A 23,377-nucleotide genomic window follows, 5' to 3' on the forward strand; every position below is an offset into this window, starting at 1 on the left:
GTGTTGATGGTAAAAAGCCTATAAAATACAAAAACAAATAAATATTAACATTACTGTTGAAATTACCTTCTCCCACCAAAAAAAAACATTCCATAAGGAAATAGGAAAAAAGTGCATTTTGTATAAGCTGACTTTTGCTGTTAATTTATTTTATCTTTTAGTAGGTGTGCTTTTTTATTGCCTCTACTTACAACTGAGGCATAGAAAGGTCTGCAGATTTCATACAGTGATACACTTAATTGGATCCATTTAATTCTTATCCCTAATCTAAATCTGCTGTTGACTTAAAAAAGCATATACAGTACTACAATATACTATACAATATTGTAGTATATTTGTAGTATACAGTATACATATTCTAATAATCTATTGGTCTTTAAGGACCAGAGTGGCAGATTGATTGATTAAATAGGGTTTTACAAGTAACTATTCCACCAAAATAGCTTCTGAAAAGACACCTTAAAGGTGACTGAAATTAATACTTTCCAAACATGTCAGAAATGAACTAGCTCAGTGCAACATGCTACACCACAGAGGTGCACAGAGGAGTCTTAAAGAACAGATTTGTTTTAAGTACAGAAAACCTTACATTTAAGTGCAGTTGGTTGGTCCATTGGCCAATAACCTTGTACTCTGGAGTGTTGTTCTTGATCTGGTACTGGTAGATGTCATAACGTCCTGGGGCATCCCCATTTTCATTGAATAACACTGGATTCCCAGCTATGCCTAAAAACAGGAAAAAAAGAATATCATTGCTGTAGCAAGCTGGGCGTGCTTTTCCACAGCTTCTAGACGGAACCTTATTCTAATGAAAACCTTGTACATTTGTTCACCTTTGCTGAATATCTGAATTAAGGCTATCGTCTATGCAGTAGGGCATCATACAGGAGGTATGTTTATGATCTATAAAAATAGATAGGAGCATTATTCAGACATGGGTTTCTTTCAAGGCCAATGCATTATGCATTACAATGAACAGCATTCAGTAGGGAAAATTAATTTCACAAGTGCTACCAATGTGCACATCATCTAAATTAAAATATTGCCTATCTTTAACGAATTGCAGCTATGAAGTGTAACCTTGCTCACTCTGCATTTGTATACTAACTAAACTGCACAAGTCCACCGCCATTATTTTACACTAACACATTCGTAGGAACCAAGGTCTTGTCTTGTTAAAATGTTTCTTCAGTTACACAATGTATATAAAGTGTAAGGCCAACAAACAAAAATAAAAATGTTCCATTTCAAGTGGAATAAACACACTCATAAATACACACAAAAATGCTTAGTAAAGTTTGTGTGGTGTGATGAATCAAAGTCACTAAAACAAAGTTTAAGCTTACTGAAAAAAAACATTGAAGGTTTTATCGTACTTCTTACAGGAGGAAAGCCTGAAACTCTTGCTGCCTTGGAATCTACGTTCAGGCTTACCAAAGGAATACCAAGCACAAAACCAGTAAACACCTGGTCCAAGATCCAGGTTTTCATTTTGTCCCACAATGCTAATCTTCCTGTGAGTCAGCACACTGGTAAGATCCACATGATCTCTGACAAAGCACAGAGATACACTGTATTCAGAACATGACCAAATGAAAAAGATTATTGCAAGCTTACGAAATGCAGATGTTTACACAAAAAACAATCACTGCAGAGCAATAACACCTTAAACTTCAGCTTGGGTTTCTCATTTTCCATATCTCTAGATTTATTTGATTTTTCTTGAAGCTATCGTCCAAGCAGTCTTTGGCTTTTTTTTTCTGTCATCCCATATGAATAACAGTTGTTTACAGCTTTGGCTAAAACATTAGGTTGTTACTAAGCTGTTAATGAGAGGAGAAAATGGATGTTGACAGCCGTGTGGGATGTGTTCCTTCACAAAGCGAGCGCTGTCTGGTGTTGTTCTAAATTAATTTCACAGTCTTTAGTTCTGCTCGTTGTTTTAATACAGGTTGTCCCCAAAGTCCTTTTTTGAACAGCCAGATAACAGGAATGAAGTGCATAATTAAAGACATACGCCTCTATCCTCTATTGCTGGCTGGCTTCATTCCATACTAGTGTCCAGTGAGTGTTTGTATAGACATCAGGAGGAAGGGGATACAGCAGCTGGCAGGAAGCCATTCATCTAAATAACACAATGGTTGATGGGAGCAAGAACAAAGAGGATGTACTGTATGCATCTCCTCTCATCCGCGAAGCACCACTGCCCTGAAAAAGCTGTGGTTCACTTTAAAGCAACATGGCTTCAGCTCCATATGCAACAGCTGAGACTAGGCTCACTTCAAAGTGCCAGAAGACATGCTTCCAAACAGAGGCTCAGACGTCTTGTGCAAGCTGCTTTTGCTGCAGAGATTTCTGCAAAGATATTAACCAATAATATTAACCATTTTCTAAAGGGAAATGCTTTTTAATTGTTTCCAAAGCAAGACAAATGACTTTTAGCATTACTGTCAGAATGTAGAGTTTTTATAACACATTACACATTATAATTTATAAATCTTAACAGCCCACACTGTAATATCTATCATGAAAACCTTATTTTTTTAAGTGCATTTGTAATCTGTTTTTGAGATACACTTAAGGATAATTATTTTAGAACATTTCAAGGTATTTCCTACTGTGATCAGAGGCATTAGAGTTGGTTCTAATCATGATAAGCTCAAGAAATTGTGCACATTTTTGTTCTCCAAGAGAAACGCAAGGCACAAATTTAATTTCTTTTCAGTTCTAGTCTGTTTTACTTTTTGTGTGCAGCCTGATTGAAGCTGACTGGATTTTCTCAACACGTGATATTAACTGTGTGAATAAAAATAAAACAAGGTAACAACAGACAGGAGCTTATTTGGGCAATCATGCACTTTTGGTCTCTTACTGATCCAATGATGTTATCAAACCATTTCTTGGGCTAACAGCTTTAACAACATGGCTGGGCTGCTTGTTCCAGACACCCACCACCATCTGTGTAAATAAGCCTCCTGTTTTCAATCCTAAATACACTTCATCATCACTTTCAGTTGTGCTCTCACATTCTTGCTTTGTTAGTAAGTATAAAATAATCAATTGAATTGACTTTGTCAATATCTTTCACAATTTGGGGTACTAATATTTAGTTCCCTTGCAATCCCTGTGTTCAAGAGTAATAACATCCAGCCCCTTAAACAAGAAAGTGTAAGAAATTCCCCTCAAACATGGAATCACTTGTTGCCCTGCTTTAAACTCTTTGTTGGGCTGTGATGTTCTTTTTACAGTGTGGCAATCAGAGCTGTACATTTTATTCTACACGAGGTCTAACTCGTACTTTGTATGACTGCCTGTGATTTTAGTTCTAAATTTCACATACATGTATACCCAAGGCTTTTGTTAAATTTTTAATTGCTTCTCTACTGTACATTGTCTGTCATCATAACAACGGTAAAAACTATATTTTGAAGATGTGGTACTGTAGTGTGGTACTGTGGTGTGGTGTGGTGTGGTACTGAAGATGTGGTACTGTACTTTATTCTCACGAGTGCCTTATACTTTTACAAATACCAATAGGGTGTACCTACAGTAAATCAGGAAATGTTACTGTAATCTGAAATGAAATGATAGGCACATGCTGCAGAATCTGAACCACCACTGCACATACTGTTTTGTGTTTTTAAATTTTACTGAATAAAAAATGTCTAGACCATTTCATTATCCAAATTCCTTAAATTGAAAACAAGAATACAACATTAAGCAATCTCAGAAACAGCACAAATTTTACAACTTCAAGAGCTCTGACAGGGTCCTTGAATTTTTCCAGTTACTTTCACAATGTATTTTTTCATTCTGAGAATAATAAGCAATTTTTTTCTCTTCTATGAAGAAATTCTACCATCATCTACTTGATGATAACATATTTGGATACTTGATACAGATTTGGAGTGAGATTTTATTACCAGCATTGAAAGATAACATGACTATCTCATAGGATATTAAACAAGTGCACATACTTTTTGCTGTCAAATTGAAAAAGTGTTTGTAAAAGTGACAAGGTATTATGCAATGTTTCCTTAAACCTTATCCATTTTAATATAGGTTTCTTTATGTCTGGATGGATATTGCTTTATATCCAGACAAAAAGAAGTAAAGCAGACTTGCTGCATACAGTATATCTCTATTATCATCACAGAATTCTTTCTTATCTACAGGAGCATGAGAGGCAGCTTGTGTTGGAGCCCTGCAGAGCTCTGGGTACTACAACTGACTTTAGGAGTCCTGATCATTCTTTAAAATTAATTATGATGCCTGAAGCTATAAGACAAAGTTTTATATCTATAGACAGTAGACAAGTATGCTAATAGGCTATAAAACATGAAAAAGTATGTCTCAATTTGAAATGCACAGCCCTTAGTTGTAAATAGGAAAAGACAAGCTATAGTTACAGTGCATGACAATAGATTATGCACTATATTACCTGAGAAAATGCACTAAATATTATTTTTCTGTCTTTCTAGTACTGTAGTATTGTATGTCTAGTATTCACACTTGTATTTTTTTATTTTCATTGTACATTTTATTAAGCCCATATTCTCTTTGTAAATAACACAAATATTTTTGTCATAGCAAGTGATCATTATGTAATTTAAAAAGAACAAACACTCAGTACCCAGTTATACTCTTGTCTCTTAATTTTAAAATAATACTGCACCTACAATTATGGTTATTTCACTTTATGCCTTAGTATCCTTGGTCGATACAGCAACTGTACTGTATATGTTGAAATTTGCCTTTGTCACCCAACAATACCTGTAACGCCTAGCTTTACAACTGTCACTGCATTCCCAGAAGTCACACACTGTATCAACAGATTCAAAGAAATGCCATTTGCAAAATCATTCCTATACATACTATTGTAGCGTTCTGCTTCCCCCACCGGCAGCAGTTTCCCTTTCCTTCCAGAAGGGCTATATAAGGAGGAACCCTCTCTCTTCCCTCATCGCATGCCAGGGGTTACCTCGCAACTGTGAGCTCTTCACCTTTCACCTTCCACCTGCCAGAGGCTAGCGCGCTCTGTGCACGGAAAAGGGCAATACATTCCTCCCCTTGCTGCTGCAACTCACCTTCTGTCTGCTCATTCTCTCCCCCTCTTCCCTCCGAGCTGACCAATTCACCAAAATATACTTAAAAATTTCAATGCTGATATAGGGACATATAGAGTTATTGTAACGTTCGGGGGTTCACGTGGGTATGCGCCCTCGCCTCTGCCGCCTCAGGTCAGCTCACCACCGTCGGGGACTCGAACCCGGGCCTCCGGCATCACTCAACAGGGACTCAGCCACTTCAGCTAAAGGGAAATCTCCCGTCAGCCCGCCGGCTGCAGTCCCTGCTATTCACAGGGAAGGGCGGTGACGTCACCGCGCTGGTAAACCGGCTCTCACAACCAATGGTGGCCGTATCGTATGCGTTACACTATATACTTCAGGTGGGTAGCTGCATCTGCATGTATAGGCTGCAAAGGAACAAGTAATAGGTTTATTCCATGCTGAGAAGAGAAGAAAGAAAACACAACGCTTCGGGCAAAGAAGGCTCCACAACCGAAATATTGTGTTTAAAAAAAACGATTACTTGTTCCTAGTTATATACTTTGTCCAAATCAGACATAAACAGTACTTGTAAACTGTCCAATGGTGTTTCATTTTAGACACAATCCCTAAAAATGGATTGTGATATTGTCAGACTATGTGGTACTGTATACATGGGGCTGGTGGTATTATTATTTAATCTGGTGCATGGCACTGAAGTCTTTGACATTTATTTCAGTTCCGCAAAATGAAAAAACCTTGTGCTGGTTCCACAGCGGACATTTAATATAATGAAAGTCTTCACCATTGATGCCCCATCGAGCACAGATTCCACTACAGAGCATTCAGGAGTGAGGTTTCTAAGGGAAAGGCCATAATCTCTGCACATTATAAAATAAATTATACAATGTTAAATAATAGTGAATAGTGAGTTCTTTTCAAACAGTAATATCTGAAAACAGGCTGTTCACTTCCCTCAGCCCAGGACTATTTTTAAATGATTTCTGTGAGAGCCCTTTCCTACTCTCATGTCCTCCACTGCCTTGCTTTCCAAGTCTTGCCTCTTTCAAATTCATCGGATTACTGAGAACTCTGGGGACTTTCTCAGTGCCTTGTCATCCCATATTAAACTGAAGTCTCTTACTGAGGCACAGGCTTTGGCATTTTCACATGTATTAATTTTATTTTGTTTTTTTTATATCTTTTCACTTTAGCACAGTGTATTTTATTTTAGTTGGGATTTATTCATACATTTCTTTTATGGGAGAAAAAATGATTTGCCCAGGCTGCCCTGTTCGTTTACAGAAGTAAAAAAATAAATTAAGAACTTTGCTGTTAGAACTTTGCAGGTGGCATCATACTGTAGTTATTAATTTATAGGGCTAATCTTAAATCAAATTTAATAGAGTATGAAAATTGTAAAATGTTTATTTAGTCTCCATGTTGTAACTGTAAATCTATATAATACCATGATGAGTAGTACCCAGTACTGCATATTCATATTACTCCTCTTGGTTGGATTTTTATGTGGAACAAAATGTACTTAGACTGAGAACCTATTAGATGTCCTTTACTTCAATAATCACTAATTAGCATTGAGTGGTGTTAACAGCAAACATCATTGAATGCATAATTTCAGTTCAACCAAAAGTCTTTTCTTTCCTTGTGGCATTGTGTTGCATTGAACCTTAAAGTATGTTCCATTGTGTTCTTCAGTTCTGTTGTCATGGCAAATAATTTTGCAAGTTGTCCTACAGAAAAAGGCATTAAGCAATTTCATTAATTTTTGTTCATCATTTGGCATGTGCAGCCATTTAAGAGTCTTGCAATTCCACAAAGATTTTATTGTTTATCGTTTGTGCAGATACCTGTAGAAATTGCATACAGAATTCTGAGGCCTTCATAATTTTTCAAAGAGATGGGCCTCAAGGACTCTTAAACAAATTCAGACACATTACCTGACTTTTACCATCAAAATGCCAAACAGACTATAGCTATGTCATTGTTCAACAAGAACTTCAAAGGTCACTGTTCACCATTTATAACTTGTTGGACTTTTAATTGTTTTAAATGGGCTCTGACTACCACTTTCTTTTCCTAATTTGGGTCACATAACACTGAAGCTCCTGTCATCTCAACGTCAACCACAGCACCAAGAAGATCAAGCCCTATTATTCTTAAAACAGAACGAAAGAACACTACATTCTCATCAAGTCTGGCCTCCCATTTTGACCTCTTCAGTCAATTAAAAAATCACTTCAGTTTTAGAGGGGAAAACAAAATCTCTTTCCCAGCTAATGGAGTGCCGGATATTTCAGTATGTGAAGATTACTGAGTGACACCTTGCTCTCTGTTACACAGAACCTTGAATTAAAAGCCATATTCAACCTTTAGAGTGTTATTAGCATTTCATGTATAATGACAATTATTAAAGTATCATGTTCTTGTCTTAAGAATTACGTTTTTTCAGTTGCTCTTAAATTCATGTTTACTTCTTTCTGAAATAAGAGGCAGTAGAGCCGTACATAATTCTTTTTTATGTGATGGAAATATTGACAGGAGTATACTTTTCCTGTAAACCTGATACATACAGTATAACACTTTATTAAGAGCATCAGTGTAATCTAATTCTGGTGAAAATCCATTTGTTTTATGTGAGTTCTGTAAGGTAAGTGTTTCCATTGATATTTTTGGGATAAAATATTAAAAGTAACAAAATGCCACCTCAAAATGGGAGTGCATTCAGGAAAAGAAATTTCCAAACAGTTTTGGGACTACCACAGATACCCTGTGGAGGGGTGGACAGAAATAATTAACCTTCAGGAGCCCTTAAAGACGGAAGATTCTTGCTGAAGCCATGACACATAGATTCTCAAACTGTCCAGTCTGACGGGGCAAACAATTGGAGAATGTGAAACGAAATCAGAAAACTATCCATATAATTCAAAGAACTCCATGATGAAGGCAAACAAATTTGCTAAAGTGCTAAAGTTGTTTAAAAGTGCTCATAAATCAAATTGTATTATTACTTTTTATAAAGAAAGACACTGAAGTGCTCATAAGTGAACTGTAATTATCTGTGATTGAGAAAGACTCTGAAATGCAGCATAAAGTATTTTACCAATTCTGGCAAAAGTGATTGGCTTTGAAGGCTGTAGAGAGGATACAATAGAAACTAACAGCCACAGAGACAGAGCAGCCCCATCAGTTCATGTAGTAATTTATGTCATGCTTTTTCATATCCTTGTTTAGTCCAAGACTAAATTAGATTATATTACAGTATATAATGTAGATTAAAATTAATTAACATAAAATAGTTTAGGCAAGGGACAATTAGGAACTTTGAAACCTTTGGATAAAGTTTTCTTGTGATCAGAAACATGATCTCTTTGTACAGTTTGTACAGTATCTTCAGCGATGTCTTAGCCTACAATATTAAGTAAAGGGAAACCACTTCTTTGATCAGTAAGCAAATAAGGAAACTAATTGGGAGTAATGAATACTGTGTGAAATTATACTGTAAGAGTATTCACTATCCATTCTAGGAAGATGTGTATTCATTTTATATTAATATCTACACCTATAGTTACCTAGCAGTTTCCAACAACTCAAAAACTACAGTACATCTACTAAAAAGAAGAAATGGAATTGGGCTTTGATGTTATGTGCAGTGTATTGATTATTTACATTTCTCAGACATCTGTCAGTTGCAGTCTACTCTCTAAGTTTGTTCCCTTCACTTTAGGAAAACATTGTTACTCGAGCCATCCGTGGAATATGCAGAATGTTGAATAGTCATGTACTGTAGAATAAAACTAAGAGGCTGCAGTGTCCACTGCCTGGAGAAAACAGGAGAACTGTCAGAACACATTAGAATGATGGAGAGAAAGACACAATGAGTAAGGAAGCGATAGGACAATATAATTAGTATGCAAAATTAATGCACATGTGGATCTGTGTATGGCTGTGTGCATGTGTATTTATAGACGTATTAATATAAGTAAAATAACATGGCCATACAAACGCCCTACTAGGGTTATATGGTTGCACTTAAAAAATTAATTTCCACAGGGTACATTTAGTGGGCTTGCTTGAAGACTTCATACACGACCAACTGCATGTGGGAAAGGTGGGCTGAACGTGGTTAACATCGATGCACTGAATTAATCAGTTAAAGTTTCATTGATTCAGACACTTTATACAAATAATGTTAGGAAGTACCCATGCCTTCACTAAAACATATTTGTTTATTTTAAGTCAATTGAAAATTATACATTTCCTTGGCTTTTAAAGGCATTTTTGAACAACGTTTCATTTTTTGTTAAAGAAACTATAATTGCATGGCTTTCAGTATTATCCTCCCAACAAATCTTTAGAGATCCTGAGTTCAATTACAGTATATGTTTGAATTCAAATATTTATTGAAATATTCATTGGAAAAGCTTGATTTGGCCTCATATCATTAAAAGGGGAAGATTTTTCATAAATTACTTTATGGATCTAGATCTTTTATATTTGAAGTCTTTTGTATTATATTTGGTAGCTGGGTCCTATAACAGACAACTTCATGGGAACACCACAAAAAATATTACTTTGGAATCTTAAGATTGATTGTAGCATAACGTTTAATGCACTGATACTTTCTTGCTAAAGCAAGTCACAAAATGCAAAAATATTAATTTTAAATGGTTTTAAGCATCCTGTTAAAATCATAAATATTATTATAAGTTGGGAAAGATTATTATAGGAGATAATGAGTCAAATGAGTTTATTAAAAAACGGAAATGGTTGGCTCAGTATGAGGGATGGTTGAGTAGATTAATATTAACATACCAATTTATTTTTTTTACCTCAGCGTTTCCTATTTTTTTAACTTTTTATTATATATTGTTTTTGGTTTACTTTGTAGTTTTTTTTATCTTAGGATTTATTTATGTGATATCAAATTCTGTATGTATGTTTTATTTGTTTCTTTAAGAGAAAATAATAATGTTTGATTATTCTGCAAATCATCTCAAAGTGAAGGACATCTACTACTCATTAAACTTGTCCATGCTAAAAATTTGCTCCTGTAGTTTTGTCGCCAGAAAAGGGCATATGCTGCTCTGGACCAGAGTGTCTTGGGCCATTAGTCAATACAAACAAGCCTAATTTGCAATTCATCTCACATGAGATTGTGTGAATTTGTTTCTGAATGAAGTTTTTTTTTTTAAGTCTGCAAAAGCAAATGAGGCCTCCATTGAGTTACACTTGTTCTGGTAGTATTTTTATTAAACAACTGTTGTGAAGAAATCCAACTTTCTAGTTAGATTTGGGTTTACAAGAGCTAAGATTCTGGTCTCAATTGCAAAGAACTCCAGGTGTCAAAGATTATCATATAGACTCATCTGTATTTATCCCAGCTCCTAAGTAGACTTTTGCTGCTTTGTAATGGGAAAGCTGTTTAAATCATCCAAATCTAGAGCCAAGCTGTGATTTCTAATTAGAAACCTCAAGCAATCATTTATGAATTAGCATAAGCAATTACAATAGCAGTTTCAAATAGATCTGTGTCGGTTCTTCTTGATGAGGTTTAAATTTTAATAAGTTGGGAATGAATACAAACAGGTAAGCTTTGACCCCAAAATGGGGCTAGTTATTATTTGTTTATTAAACAATGACATTACTAATCTGACCTTCAATCTCATCATGTAGTGAGATCTAAGTAGTGAGGTTGGATTCCTCTTCACCCAACTCTACTCCAGTTTACAAAGTAATAGTACCCAGTTACTCATTAACCTTTGCAATCATCCATTAGTTGAAACTTATTTTAATTTGGAATTGACAATTACTTCAGTCATTTTAGATCTCAATGTAAAATTACCACTTGTTAATTATCTCACTAACACTGCTAAACTCCTTATAACAGCAAGGAAAGATTGAAAAAAATCTAAGTGTGTCCTATCATTCCTATTCAAGTTCCTGAATTCAAGTTCATTATGAGTCTGCAAGTAATAGTGAATCAACACAGCTCTTGGCAATAACACCTATGCTCACTGAAGTCCAATAAGTCACAGGGGTCATTGTTTCAGAATATACTGATTCCCTTAAACTCATCCAAGCCTTGGGTAATTGTCTAACCATTTGGGGAGCTGAAGTCAGTCTAGATTCAAACATATGACAGAAAGTGCCCTCCAAATGTATTTATCCCATTGATGAAATTGGAACAATAAACATTGCATAACAAATATTTTAAAACTGGATAATTTTTCTGTCTTACAAAATTAGAATACTATACAGTAATCTTAAACCCATTGCACACAGCAATATAATTGTTTTTATTAATAATTAATAATTAATAATAATTAATAATAAATAATTAATTTAGCTCAGAAAACATGAGGGTCACAATTACACCTCAGCATTTGCATTTTGTAAACCCTCCTCTGGCAGGTAATATACTAACTGCTGTAGTGTGCTATGATGTGGGAAATTTCCGAACATGTAGAATTGCTTGAAGTCCTTCAGACCTTTGGTTTCAATTACTGAACTTGAAGAAAATTTATTTTGTGTGCAGTTAACCATTGATTTGTTGATCTGGATGTATGCTTTGGATCATTGTTCTGCGGGAATGTCCATTGAGCTTCTAGGCAGAAACTACTAGGTATCTGGCCAAAATGGCCCAGTACTTGCTGGAGTTCATGATTTTCCCTATGTAGACAAAGATTACTGGATCCAGTAGATGCAAAACAATCCAAAAACAAAGTAGACCCCCACAATATTTCACAGTGGTTATGGGTGTTTTCTCATCTTTTTTACACCAAAGCTAAAGCTGATATGCACACCCAAAAAGCTCATTTTCCATCTAATCTGACCATGTGAGACTCTTTCAATTGCCATTCAAATTGTGCCTGGTGGCAGCATAGTAGCACCATGGTAAGCATTGTTGCCTCACAGCATTGGGGACATCCAGTAGATTCAATTCCTGGGTGCATGGAGTATACAGTACATACAGTATATTCTCCCAGTGTTCATGTGGGTGTCCTCCAGGTGCTCTGGTTTCCTCTCACAGTCCAAAGATTGTAGGTACTTTAGGTTAATTTACATTTGGGAACATTGGCCCTGATCTGAGTGTGTGAATGTGTGTGTCTGTGTGTGCCCTGTGATAGACTGGTATTCAGTCCTGGGTGTAACATACCTTGGGTCTGTTGTTGACTGGGTTAAGCACACCCTGCCCCCTGGAAATCTGTACTGGATAAGCTGATAAGAAAACTGGATGGATGGAAGATGTGTGGTAAAGTTGAATGGTAATTTTGGATACTTCATATCTTGAAGATGCCAGTGTGTATTGGAAATATCCAGCTGTTCTTATGGATTTTCAGTTATTTACTAAACCCAAGCACGGTTGACATTACACCATTCATTCACCCATTTTCTGACCACTTTTTCAATCCGGGTTCACGAGGGAGAAACATGCAAGTCGGCAAGCAACAGGGGCAAGGCACAGTACGCCCAAAATAGGATGCCAGTTCATCACAGGGCATACAAACCCAGACACAGACATACAGACACTCAAACCTAGATACAGTTTTCCCAAAAGCTAATTAACTTCCCAGTATGTCTTTGGACTGTGGAAGGATACTGGAATACCTGGAGCAAACCTGGAGCAAACATATAAACCCCACACAGATACCCAGGTCTGGAATTGAACCCAGGGCCCCAGTGCTGCTAATTACTGTGCCACTGAGCAGCCCAAAATTACACCAGTATCCTTATTTTTCTTAAAACGGAAAATACATGTTATCACCATCCTTCAAATTATGTAAGTTGATGGTCATTTGCCTGCAGATATCTAACCATAACCATTATGATGCATGCTACTATAGAATGCTTTCCTTATATTGCTTTCTTTTTATACCCCATGGTAACAGGAAAATGTTAGAGACCTGTATAGAATTTGGAGGCTTCCATTTCCAATTTCCAAAGAGCAGAATGTTACTTTAATATAGATTGTTAAACTCAACAATTTTTGACAAATATGACTTTGCAATTTGCAATACCATTGTGATTACAGTATAACAGTATTAGCTTTTTCTAAGTGAGACACAATCTAACTGGATAATTTTACTATCCCTTACTGGTTGATCTACTGAGGAGGTTACTAGTGACTTTTTGAACTTTTTAAAAATACTATCTCACTTTGTGGACAAAAACTTTAAAAGATGCAGGGTGTTTCAGCAGTTTGCTTGGAGTTAACACCCCCCCCCCCCCCCCAATAAAATAAACAAAAACCATCTCTTTATTGACCAACCCCCTTTTGTAATGTTATAAAAATTTACTGTATTTCAGCAAGAGCAATTCATTCTTTTGGGGTAAGAACTGCAGACTTTATGTTTATGTTGGAGTCCAAACTTACTCTTATGAAAATGTAATTTAGCAAAATGTATCACAGACATTTCATAATCTTACTATGCTAGTGTATTACTCTAGATGGTAAAAGTGAGAAATTCCTATGGTAAATTTACTAAGGTACAATGTCATAAGGGAAAAACCAGCACATCAGTAAAAAAGTAATCACAGAGGAGAGGGAATAACAGAACTCTGTGAATTTAGTACAGAATTATCCTTTTTCTCATGCAGTAGTCCTTTCTAGCACTTTACAAACCTAATGTTTTTCCAGCTGGCTGATATTGAAATTTATTGGTATTTCCACAGTAGACCTTTCCCAAATTAATGTTTAACAGTGATATAATCTAGATCTTGCCCCTATTCAAGGGCTCTTTTTTTTGCCTAGTTCTTATTTACTGTATGTATGAAATGTCGCTCTAGTAGTTCCTGTTCCAAAAATGTCTACTGTTTCCACTGAGACACTTTCCTTCCTTATAAAAGAAGCAATCAGAGATTTTTTTCTATTTTTTTTTGTTCTTTGCATTTCCTGAGTAGAACAGAATAATCTCACTGACACTTTGTGAATATGCATTGCAGTAGTGTGTCAAATTACCTAAGAGCAGCCATGATTTTTACATACAGAACTGATAAATATCCTCACTGGGGCTGTTCTGAGCTTTACTGATAAAAGCTAGTAATTTGCTTGACGTTTGGATGGGGACAGTAAAAACAATGAGAAAGACAGCCTTCTGAATGTGCAAATTGAAAAAAAACATTTATTTTCTCTGAAGGCTAAACATTATCTATAATTTATACATGGCATTACAGAGGCAGGCCACTCTCAAGCATCTGTGGTATATGAACTTGGTTATTGGACCAGGAGTGATCCAGAGATTCTGTGAGGATTTCCGAGGGAGCAGGTGATGTTCATTCATAGATATGCAGCAGCTGCTTCTTCAAATTTTGTATAATTGTCAATACCACTATCTGAGCCAAGGCAGTCAATTAGAGGTGGCTGAATCAATAGAGTAGAGTGACCTACAATGTCTTATGATTTCAATCCCTTGGGACAAGGACAAGATATTCTTGGCACATGGTCATCAAGACACCTGGTCATTACAGAGAGAAGACACAGGAGGAAACCCTTACAAAAATGTACCAGCTCCTTGATCAGATGCCGGCTGTGCTGGACTCAAGCTGCAGTTTAGCTCCAAAAAATTACCTTATTGGGGAATTAATCATGCTTTCAGCAGATCAAAAATGTATTCTGTCTACATTGTTCTATAGTTTGGCATAGTTTTAAAATATAGATTGCCTTGACAAAGTATTCAAACCTTTCCTATCATGCCCTATGTTGTGAATTAAAATTATGCATTCACATTTTTAAACAATATTTTATTCACAACCTGAAATTTCAAATTGAAGATTTCTAAAGGTTAAGATAAATTATAGTACAAGTTAAGAATAAAAGGAAAAAACCCAAAATATGTTTCAGGTGATTGCACATGTATTCTGTGCTGTGCCATACTCAATATCAGGTGGAAGCACTTTTGCAGCAATTACTGGTGCGAGTCTTTTTATACACCTATGTTATCTGCTCTGCAAATTGGTGCAACTTTGTTTGATGTCATTTTTTCCCATTACTAATTTTTGCCCAATCCGCATCCAGTTATTTGGGCAGAACATTTGGACAGCAGTTTTCAAGTCTTTCCACCGAGTCTCAATAGGATTCAAGACAGATCTTTGACTAGGACACTCAAGGACACTCTCTTTCTTACTCATAAACCACCTCAATGTTGGATCATTGCCCTGATAAAGGGCACCTTTTTGTCCTATTTTGGGTCTGAAGCAGGTTTAAGATGTGCTAGTACTTTGCTCCATCCATGTTCCCCAACAGTCTTGACTAGCTTCCCAGTCTCTGCTGATTAGCAGCGGAGCCATAACATAACGCTACCTTGACCAATCTACTGCTAGATGAAGGCCTCCACAAAAGCAGATACTGTACTAATGTCCAGACATCTCTCTTTGGCTATTCACCTCCAGCTTGGTCCTGCAAACTCACTGATTGCATTCTACTTTTTTTTTTACTACTCGTCAACATGCATCACTTCCTATTTGGAAACTGTTACAAAATGGCATCCCGGTTTTCTTGAACTCAGGTCCTCCTTTTCTTTTTTCCAATGCGTTCCTATTGAAATGCTCTTCACTGTGTGTGATAGGATAAAGTGTTGCATGCTGTGTGTCTCTAGCAGGTTAATAAGAGTCTTGTCATTAGGAAGCACAGCAACCACAAGATGAGACTCTCCAGTTCCACCTCACTGGACAGGGCTTCCCATGTGAATGCCAGTGAAGATTACCGCCCACAGTCTTTGGTCATTACCACTTAATTAACAGCCTGGGAGAGGGCAGATCACAGGATAAGAGACAATATGGAAGAGCCATGCATTCTCTCTCTGCCTAATTACACTGATTCATATACACAAACCCTTTGCGCCTTTCTGAATCTTTTCAAAGCAAGGTATGATTATTGTGTATTTTTTAAAGAGAACAAAAAGTCTTACAAAACCGACCAAAGATGTCATAATGTGGAGAAAGAAAAACAAAACAGAAGTAAGAAGTTACTGTGAAACAAATGTTTACCACGTGCTTTTTAAGATTTATTTATTCTACACACCTGAGAACATCTGTTACAGGAAATGCTTTGTTACAACTCAACATAAAGTTGAAGCAGTGTATTGAATAGAAGAGAAGTAGTGCCAATGGAGAATACCCTATTAATATCAACATATCAGAAGGGAATATTTAAATATCTCTGTATGATACTAAAAACAAATGCTTATATCATTAAAGAAGCACTTCATATACTGTTTTTAAAGTAATTTATTAACTGTCCAATTTCTTCCTCATTACTCGGTTCTCTCATTGTGTAACATAAAGTATTCAAATGTATGATACTTACATTATCACGGCACGATACTTTACATCCTCGATAAGATGCCAGTCCATCACAGGGCACACAAAGACACAAACACACACACACTCACACCAGAAGCCAGTTAACCTACAGTACCTGCATATCTTTGAACTGAGGGAGGAAGCCAGAGTACCTGGAGGAAACCCATGTGAACACAGGGAGAATATACAAACTCACACAAATAACATCACATGAATGGAATATAGGGCCCTATTGCTGCAAGGCAGCAATGCTTACCATTGCATCACCATTTAACAAATATATCATCATTAATGTAATCTTTTCATCCATTTGTTGTCCACATAACACCACTCCATTTTTAAGTAATACACAAATGTGTTACTATTCATTCAAAAGCGAATTACTATTCATACTCAGAATTTATTCTGACTGCATACGCCAACCCTAATGTTCCTTATAATGTAAGTATATTGCAAAGTTCCTTCTTGTTTCCTGGAATTTGCTGTCATCAGATCTGACGAGACCAGAATTTGAAACAGATTACTGAGAAGAGTTGATATTTATCACTGAAAATTTTCACTAACTTTCTGGAATTGCATGGGTAAATTTAGTTTCCTCCAATACTCTAAAATCAATGCTGGGTGAGCTGTGTTTACTATGCCAATCATTTGGCTGAATTAGGTTTTGTATTTCTGCTCCCATGGCTGCTAAGTATCCTACAGGCTTTCAAGTGTGTGCCAGGGTACCTGCAGACTGGAGCAGCAGTAAGAAAAAGGCAGGAAATTGGGTCTGATTTTAATAGTCAGTAAACCTGCTCTTTTTATTAGCAATCTCATTCTCTAAAAGTTTAGTCAAAAAAGTGCAGATGAAATTGCTAAACACACAAGAAAGAAAGACAGAAAAAAAGGTGTACTCTACACTCAAAGGAGTATAAATAAATACAAATTGGTATTAGCATTGCAGTATATTGTTGTTGTCGAATAAACAAAGATTTGAAAACACACAGCATCTTTAAACAGTGCTGTGGCTTACTGCATTTTACATTTATTATGGACTTTATCCCTCATAAAAAGTGGCAGGGGCAGTGCAGTGCTTCAAACATTGAATGGTTATGACAGATGACCACACTGGCTGAATGCGTGCACAGATCTTCACTTTCTGCAAATAATACAAGGGCTGAGGCACTAACCCAAGCTGATAACCAGCTGGACATTCCAAAGTGGGTGGGATTTAAATAGAAAATGACTGAATATTTTAGGAAACAGACATTTGTTAACCAGCTGGTGAATGTGACAGAAATTTTGTGAGTGTCTGCATGTTACTACCCAACAATGAATACCTAAATGTCGTCATGCAGCTTGGAGTAAAAGACAAGGAACAGCATATGTTTCTTTTCTTTGTTTCCTAAAGTGAAAAAGAGCACATGGGAATACTGAAATTTTAAAACCCGCTGTTTTCTCAGAAATTTGGGCAAACCGCATTGGAAACAATGGTGGAGAACCGATGGGGCGCTACATCCTATTTCAGCACATTTAGGTTTCACACAATCCACGCTGGTAGAGAGATCAAAGAGAAAGATTGCACAAAAGCAACAGTCACCCTGGGTGCAAATGAACAGACACAGAATTGCCCTCAAACTGTTCAATGCATTGAGAAATATGCTGTGAGATGCAGCAAAGGAGCAGCAAAAAAAGGAGAAAAGCACTTGCAATTTGTTGAGAAGGCGACATCAAACAGATTCCTCTTTCGGCAGACTTTTATCTCCTTCACTACTTTGACTACTGGTACTGTGGCATAAAAGTTTAAATTTCTCATCAGGAACAAAGAGAGAAGTCAGATCAGCGCTAACCTTCCACCCGAGGAATATGTGAAAAGGGAGCAAGAGGAAACTGTTTGAAATGTTTGGTGCTGTAAATTCGCTGCACAGTTTCTCAACCTCATACAATATGCTTGCTCAGTTTTGTATGTTCAGTTTGTAACAGATCTCTGTCTGAGGTTGTGTGTAACTTAAGAATCTGTTCATGATAGCCTGGACTGCCAGGGCCTCTTCCTGCTTCTTCCCTTCCCTTCGTCTTGCTCTTCTTGCTTCACCCACAAGTGATCTACAGTACTTCTTGAACCACTGCACGTATTTGGTTTTGGCGTGGGTATACTTCAGCCGGATACCATTTGGTACCAACTAAGAGCTGAGTCTGAGTTTCTCCAACAATCGGACATAATAACTGTTGGCTCTATCTTGTTAGTTTCTTATCCTTCCCTGCTCCTGTAACTTTCTACAACCTGCAGTTACTGGTCTTTAAAACCTAATGTCAATGAGTGTTGTCTGGCTTTACTAGGTTTATATACTGGGAGATCCACTTTTCCACGGTGTTAGCAATCTTCCTAATTATTCTTTGGAATGCAGATAAAGCCTTTTCATTTGATAAAGTGGACCTTTCACTCCTCCAGTGTGTTTTGCATCATAATGAGTTATGATACCTGTTTGTTTCTTTTTGCTGTACCATGATTTCACTGTATTTTTCTGTTGGTTTTCCACAATATCTACCCAATATCCACCCAATAAGTAAATGGAATGGGTTGAAAGGGAATGTACTGTATCTCTTGGGTAGGGGATGCTAAAATGTTTGGAGTTGATTATTAGGCCAAAAAAAGTCGTATGTTACATTAAAAAGTGAAACACAGTGCTTGTGGACTTGCACTACAAATAAAAACAGCTCTGAACAATATATACTGTATCAATATTGGGGGGATTGCTTTTAAAGAACAAAAGAGAAAGGGCTTAATGTACTTTTTGGGTAACCAGTTCAGTCTGAGTGATCTGAGGTGATCAGAGGTGCAAATGTGGTGTTCAGCACTGTGTGATTTCCTGCCAACAGAACGAACGGTACTGAAGAAGGCAGGAAATCCAGAAGATTTAACAGGAATTTGAGATGTTTTCTTTTGCAGGCTAGACTTTCTCTGACTCATATACTGTATAAATATTCTCACATACACACATCCTCACATACAAGCAGTAATCAAAGTTAAATTTGGTAAAGACCACAGCCTTGCTTCCCAAGTACGTTAAAAGGACCAAAACCTGAAGATCTGGCAAAGGTTTGATTATGTTTAATTGGGTGATAATAGAGAAAATAATATTCATAATTGGAAAATTAGAAATACAGACTGCACAACACCTGCCCTCTTCTGTACAGAAAGAGAACTGCATCTTGTCACCATAGAGAATACTGTAAGAAGTACAGTATGCTTTTTCGTTCAATTGTCATATCAAACCTGGAGGTCTGTATAAAGCCTCAGGCAGTCCAAGAAAAATCTCTCCATTATATGAATGAGATCTCAGCTCAGAACAGGGCTCTGGATGATCTGTGTCCAACAGAAACAGCCTGTTGGGACTGTGCATTGACTAACCTAAGCAAAGTACAGGGTTGATATTACTCAGCAGTGCTTTGTGGAGATGACAAAGCAGTGTGTTCATTGTTTATCTCCTTTTGACTGTGTTGCACACCTCAGCAGGGCAAACTATAGGCACAAATGCTCAGAAACTTCAGGCTGGCCTTCACTGTGTCCATAAGCAACAAATCACTTTAGGTAAAAAGCAACATTTCTACAACTCTTGAAGTGTGGTCGTTTGATTTTATAGTGATTTTTGTTCACTTCCTGGAAAGCCCAATCAGCAAAGAATCTGAAAGTTCAGCAGTCATCTTAATCCTGACCTGAAGATTTGATTTTCTCAAACAGCTTGTTGGGATACCAGGGACTCAATGTGGAGGACTCAATCCTAACCCAAACGACACCACCTCTACTTCAATAAAGGCAAAATCAAGAAATAGCACAGCACATGCTACTATAAATCTCAGATCTACTGTCATGCATACTAAAAAGAATAACTTTGAGGAACAGCTACACCTATGAAGACACAATGCTAAGATATTTTGGCTGTATAATGCAAGTCAAAGCCTTGTATTTTGTTAAAATAATTCCTTTGTAGTGATAATTTTATTGTGTTTTTTAAAACTTGACTGGACCATGACTTCCAAAATACAACAGCTATTCCTATTCAAATGCAAATAGCCAATTTCTGGTCTAAATAAAAATAGGCTGGTAGTCTAATATTTGTCTGCAAGTGGAAACATGTCATGGCTATAGTTTGTAAAAATATTTTCATACAATTTTATATTCACTTGAATATTCACATACTGTATGTCCTAAGCTGATCTGTTATGCTGTATATACTGCATCGCCATTATGTTTGCTTGTTTTTGTACAGTTTTTCAATGTAATATTTTGTAGAAGCAGCATACTTCATGCTTTGCCTGTTATGATTGATCTATGCAATGCACAGTATTTCCCAAGACTGCAGTATTTCCAATATTTAATAAAATACAAGCAGGGATTTCAGCTATATTTTCAACAAGCAAAACCAGAGAAGAAATGTGCAGATGAGAAAAGTGATCAAGTAAAACATGAAATCCTCTAAAATGATCAAAGTATTCCAGGGAGATTCCAGAAACCTGTTTCAAGCCTGACCTGTGAAGTTGACATTGCGGATGAACTTCAGCAGCATGGTGCCGTTAATGGGATCCATCCTGGAGCAGAGGCCCACCTTGCCTGGGCACAGCTCCTTATGCATGTTGTGGAGGGCATGTGCCATGGCATAGACGGCATCAATCACAAACTGCACCTTGCCCTCCTGCTCGTAAGATGAGTCTTTTCCAATCCGCTCATGATCTGCAAGGAAGGAGAGGGGGATATCGCATCGTTAAAGCAGGCTGTGATCATTATTTACAAGAAAAAATGAAAGTGTCACTGAACACAGAATCACTGGTGCAACGACACCTACAATATGCTCTGCGAAACCTAGAATGTGCCTACCACACAGGTGTGTGATCAGATATTTTGCCCTTTGAGTTCAGCGAATTCCACTAAACCTTTTCAGTTAAATTAAAAATACTGTAAAGGTGGCTCAAAAACAGAATGCAAACAGACAAATATTGGAAAACACATTTATACATCCATTTTACTGGTAAAGGTTCATCATGTCATGCTGATGACAAGGGATTTGACTTTAAATATGGAAATGGAAGAAGTCTTTTTAGATGGTTCTGTGCCTCTCTGCATTCTGAAACCTCTGTAATTAATTCCCATACTGTAAAGTGAATGGCTGTTCTTAAATAGACACCATAACCCTGAAAGGTGCGTCTTGTTGGGTGTTTATGCAATGCAAATATGTGTCATGGGGCAGTGTGTATAAAAAGCAGAAAATGCAGAAAGAAAAATAGATGTAACATTAGACAGTTTAGATTTTTTTTCTTTCGTTTTTATACATTGCACTGTAGTTCTACCTCCTGTGAAATCTTCTAGATATAAGAAAGGATACAAACTAGAGAAGGGCATTCGGCCCATCTGATTCATCTGGATTTAAGTAACTAATTTGTAGAATGAAGCCAGGGTATTGGCTTCAACAACATGGCTGGGCAACTTGTTTCGGAGTCCTACCACTCTTTCTGCCAAAAATCAGATTTCCAGGAAATGCACCTCCTCATAGTTTCCACATCCTCTAGTTTGTGTTTTCAGTATTGACTGTGAAGAAGCCCACTGTGTTGACATTATCAGTGCCCTTGAGGATTTTAACAACTTTGATTACAAGGTCCCCCTGTAGTCTTCTCTATTTAGTACTTCAGTTATTTTAGCCTATTGGTGTAAGACATTCCCCTTAAGTCAAGAAAAGTACTTGTCACATTTTTCTGAAATGATATCGAAGTCAAAAGGCTCAAGAGGTCTTACTAGGACCATGTAGAATTTTAACTAAATATCCCCTGACTAACATCTCTTTCTTTAACTATAAATTCTAACATTCTGTTTGCCTTTTTATTGCTTCTCCACATTGCATAGATTCATCACCATAAAATACTTTTTTTCATAAGTATTCTTATTTATGTATTAGATTTATACTTGTTCGCCTTAAATGTCATATGTCAGGTGATTGTCCAGTCTTGAATTTTGGCTAAATTCTCTTTAATTTCCTTTATACATTGTTTGCCTAAACATCACTAGTCTACTAAAAAAATCTAGATCATTAACATAAATTAGGAAGGGCAGTGGACCTACTACTATAGTGGTAAACAGGAATGGGGTTGTGTAAATTTAAATCATATATAAATAGAAGATAATACACTCCCAGACCTCAGGAATAAAATCCAACTACAATACCATGTGTTTTTTCTTTGTTTTCCTGAGATGGCTGTGCAATGAGAAAACACCAACATAGAAGACTAAAAAATAATTACAGCATTTAATTGCAAACCAGCTTGAAAACTGTTATCTGACAGTTATTTATAAAGCCTGTAAGTGTCTGAGCCCAGGCATACCTTCACTCATTCCCTCAGGTACTGTATGGACAAACCTAGCATCTTAAAGAGGTAATCCTGGCTTCTAGACTATTATAGACTTTCTACATTTTGCAGAATCATTTCTATAAACCAGATACTCCACCTCAGAAATACAAACTCTGCTTGGCATGTATAATATTAAAAGGAAATACATTTTGTTCCTAAATTCATTCCTAGTTTCTTCAGGGTTCAAAATACCTGTTATGATTTTAATTGTTTTGGGCTTTTGAAAAACAGTGCTCACTTGCAAGAAACTTCAGGTTAGGAAAGTCATACTGGACCAGCCTCCCGCCTCTTAGTTTGCTACCTCATTACCTTGTATGGGTGTCTTTTACACAGTTCTCAGCTAATTACCTAACCAAGGAAAGGTCAGTTAGTTATATATCCAGAGTCCTACAGTACCTACTGCACTATGATACCCTTAGGTTGTTGTATATAGATATATAGAAATAAAGAAAACCTCCCATTTTGACCTGGGGTTCTCCAGAGCACTCTAGACATAATGCATACACTCTTCACCTGGCCTGTACAGCCCACCGGTGCTTAACACTGGTTAGTGGCCTGTATTCACTAAACGGTACTAAAAGTTAAGGGGCTACAGTATATTATAATCCACATGGTATAACAAGTATGCCACC

General features: G+C 36.8%; 1 protein-coding gene across 1 annotated transcript in view; it reads right to left on the reverse strand.

Annotated features, from left to right (window-relative positions):
- The window catches only part of LOC148830782 (metabotropic glutamate receptor 4-like), a 330,655-nt gene that overhangs the window by 39,644 nt on the left and 267,634 nt on the right, over positions 1–23,377 (reverse strand). Inside the window, exons 6-7 of the mRNA XM_088921144.1 lie at positions 20,878–21,078; positions 590–726 (exon numbers count right to left, since the gene is read on the reverse strand). Of these exons, the coding sequence (XP_088777270.1) occupies positions 590–726; positions 20,878–21,078 (338 nt within the window). The remainder of the gene's footprint in view (positions 1–589; positions 727–20,877; positions 21,079–23,377) is intronic.

The sequence above is a fragment of the Atractosteus spatula genome, chromosome 7 (assembly GCF_055471065.1).
Source record: "Atractosteus spatula isolate fAtrSpa1 chromosome 7, fAtrSpa1.hap1, whole genome shotgun sequence".
In the NCBI taxonomy this organism is placed as follows: Eukaryota; Metazoa; Chordata; class Actinopteri; order Semionotiformes; family Lepisosteidae; genus Atractosteus; species Atractosteus spatula.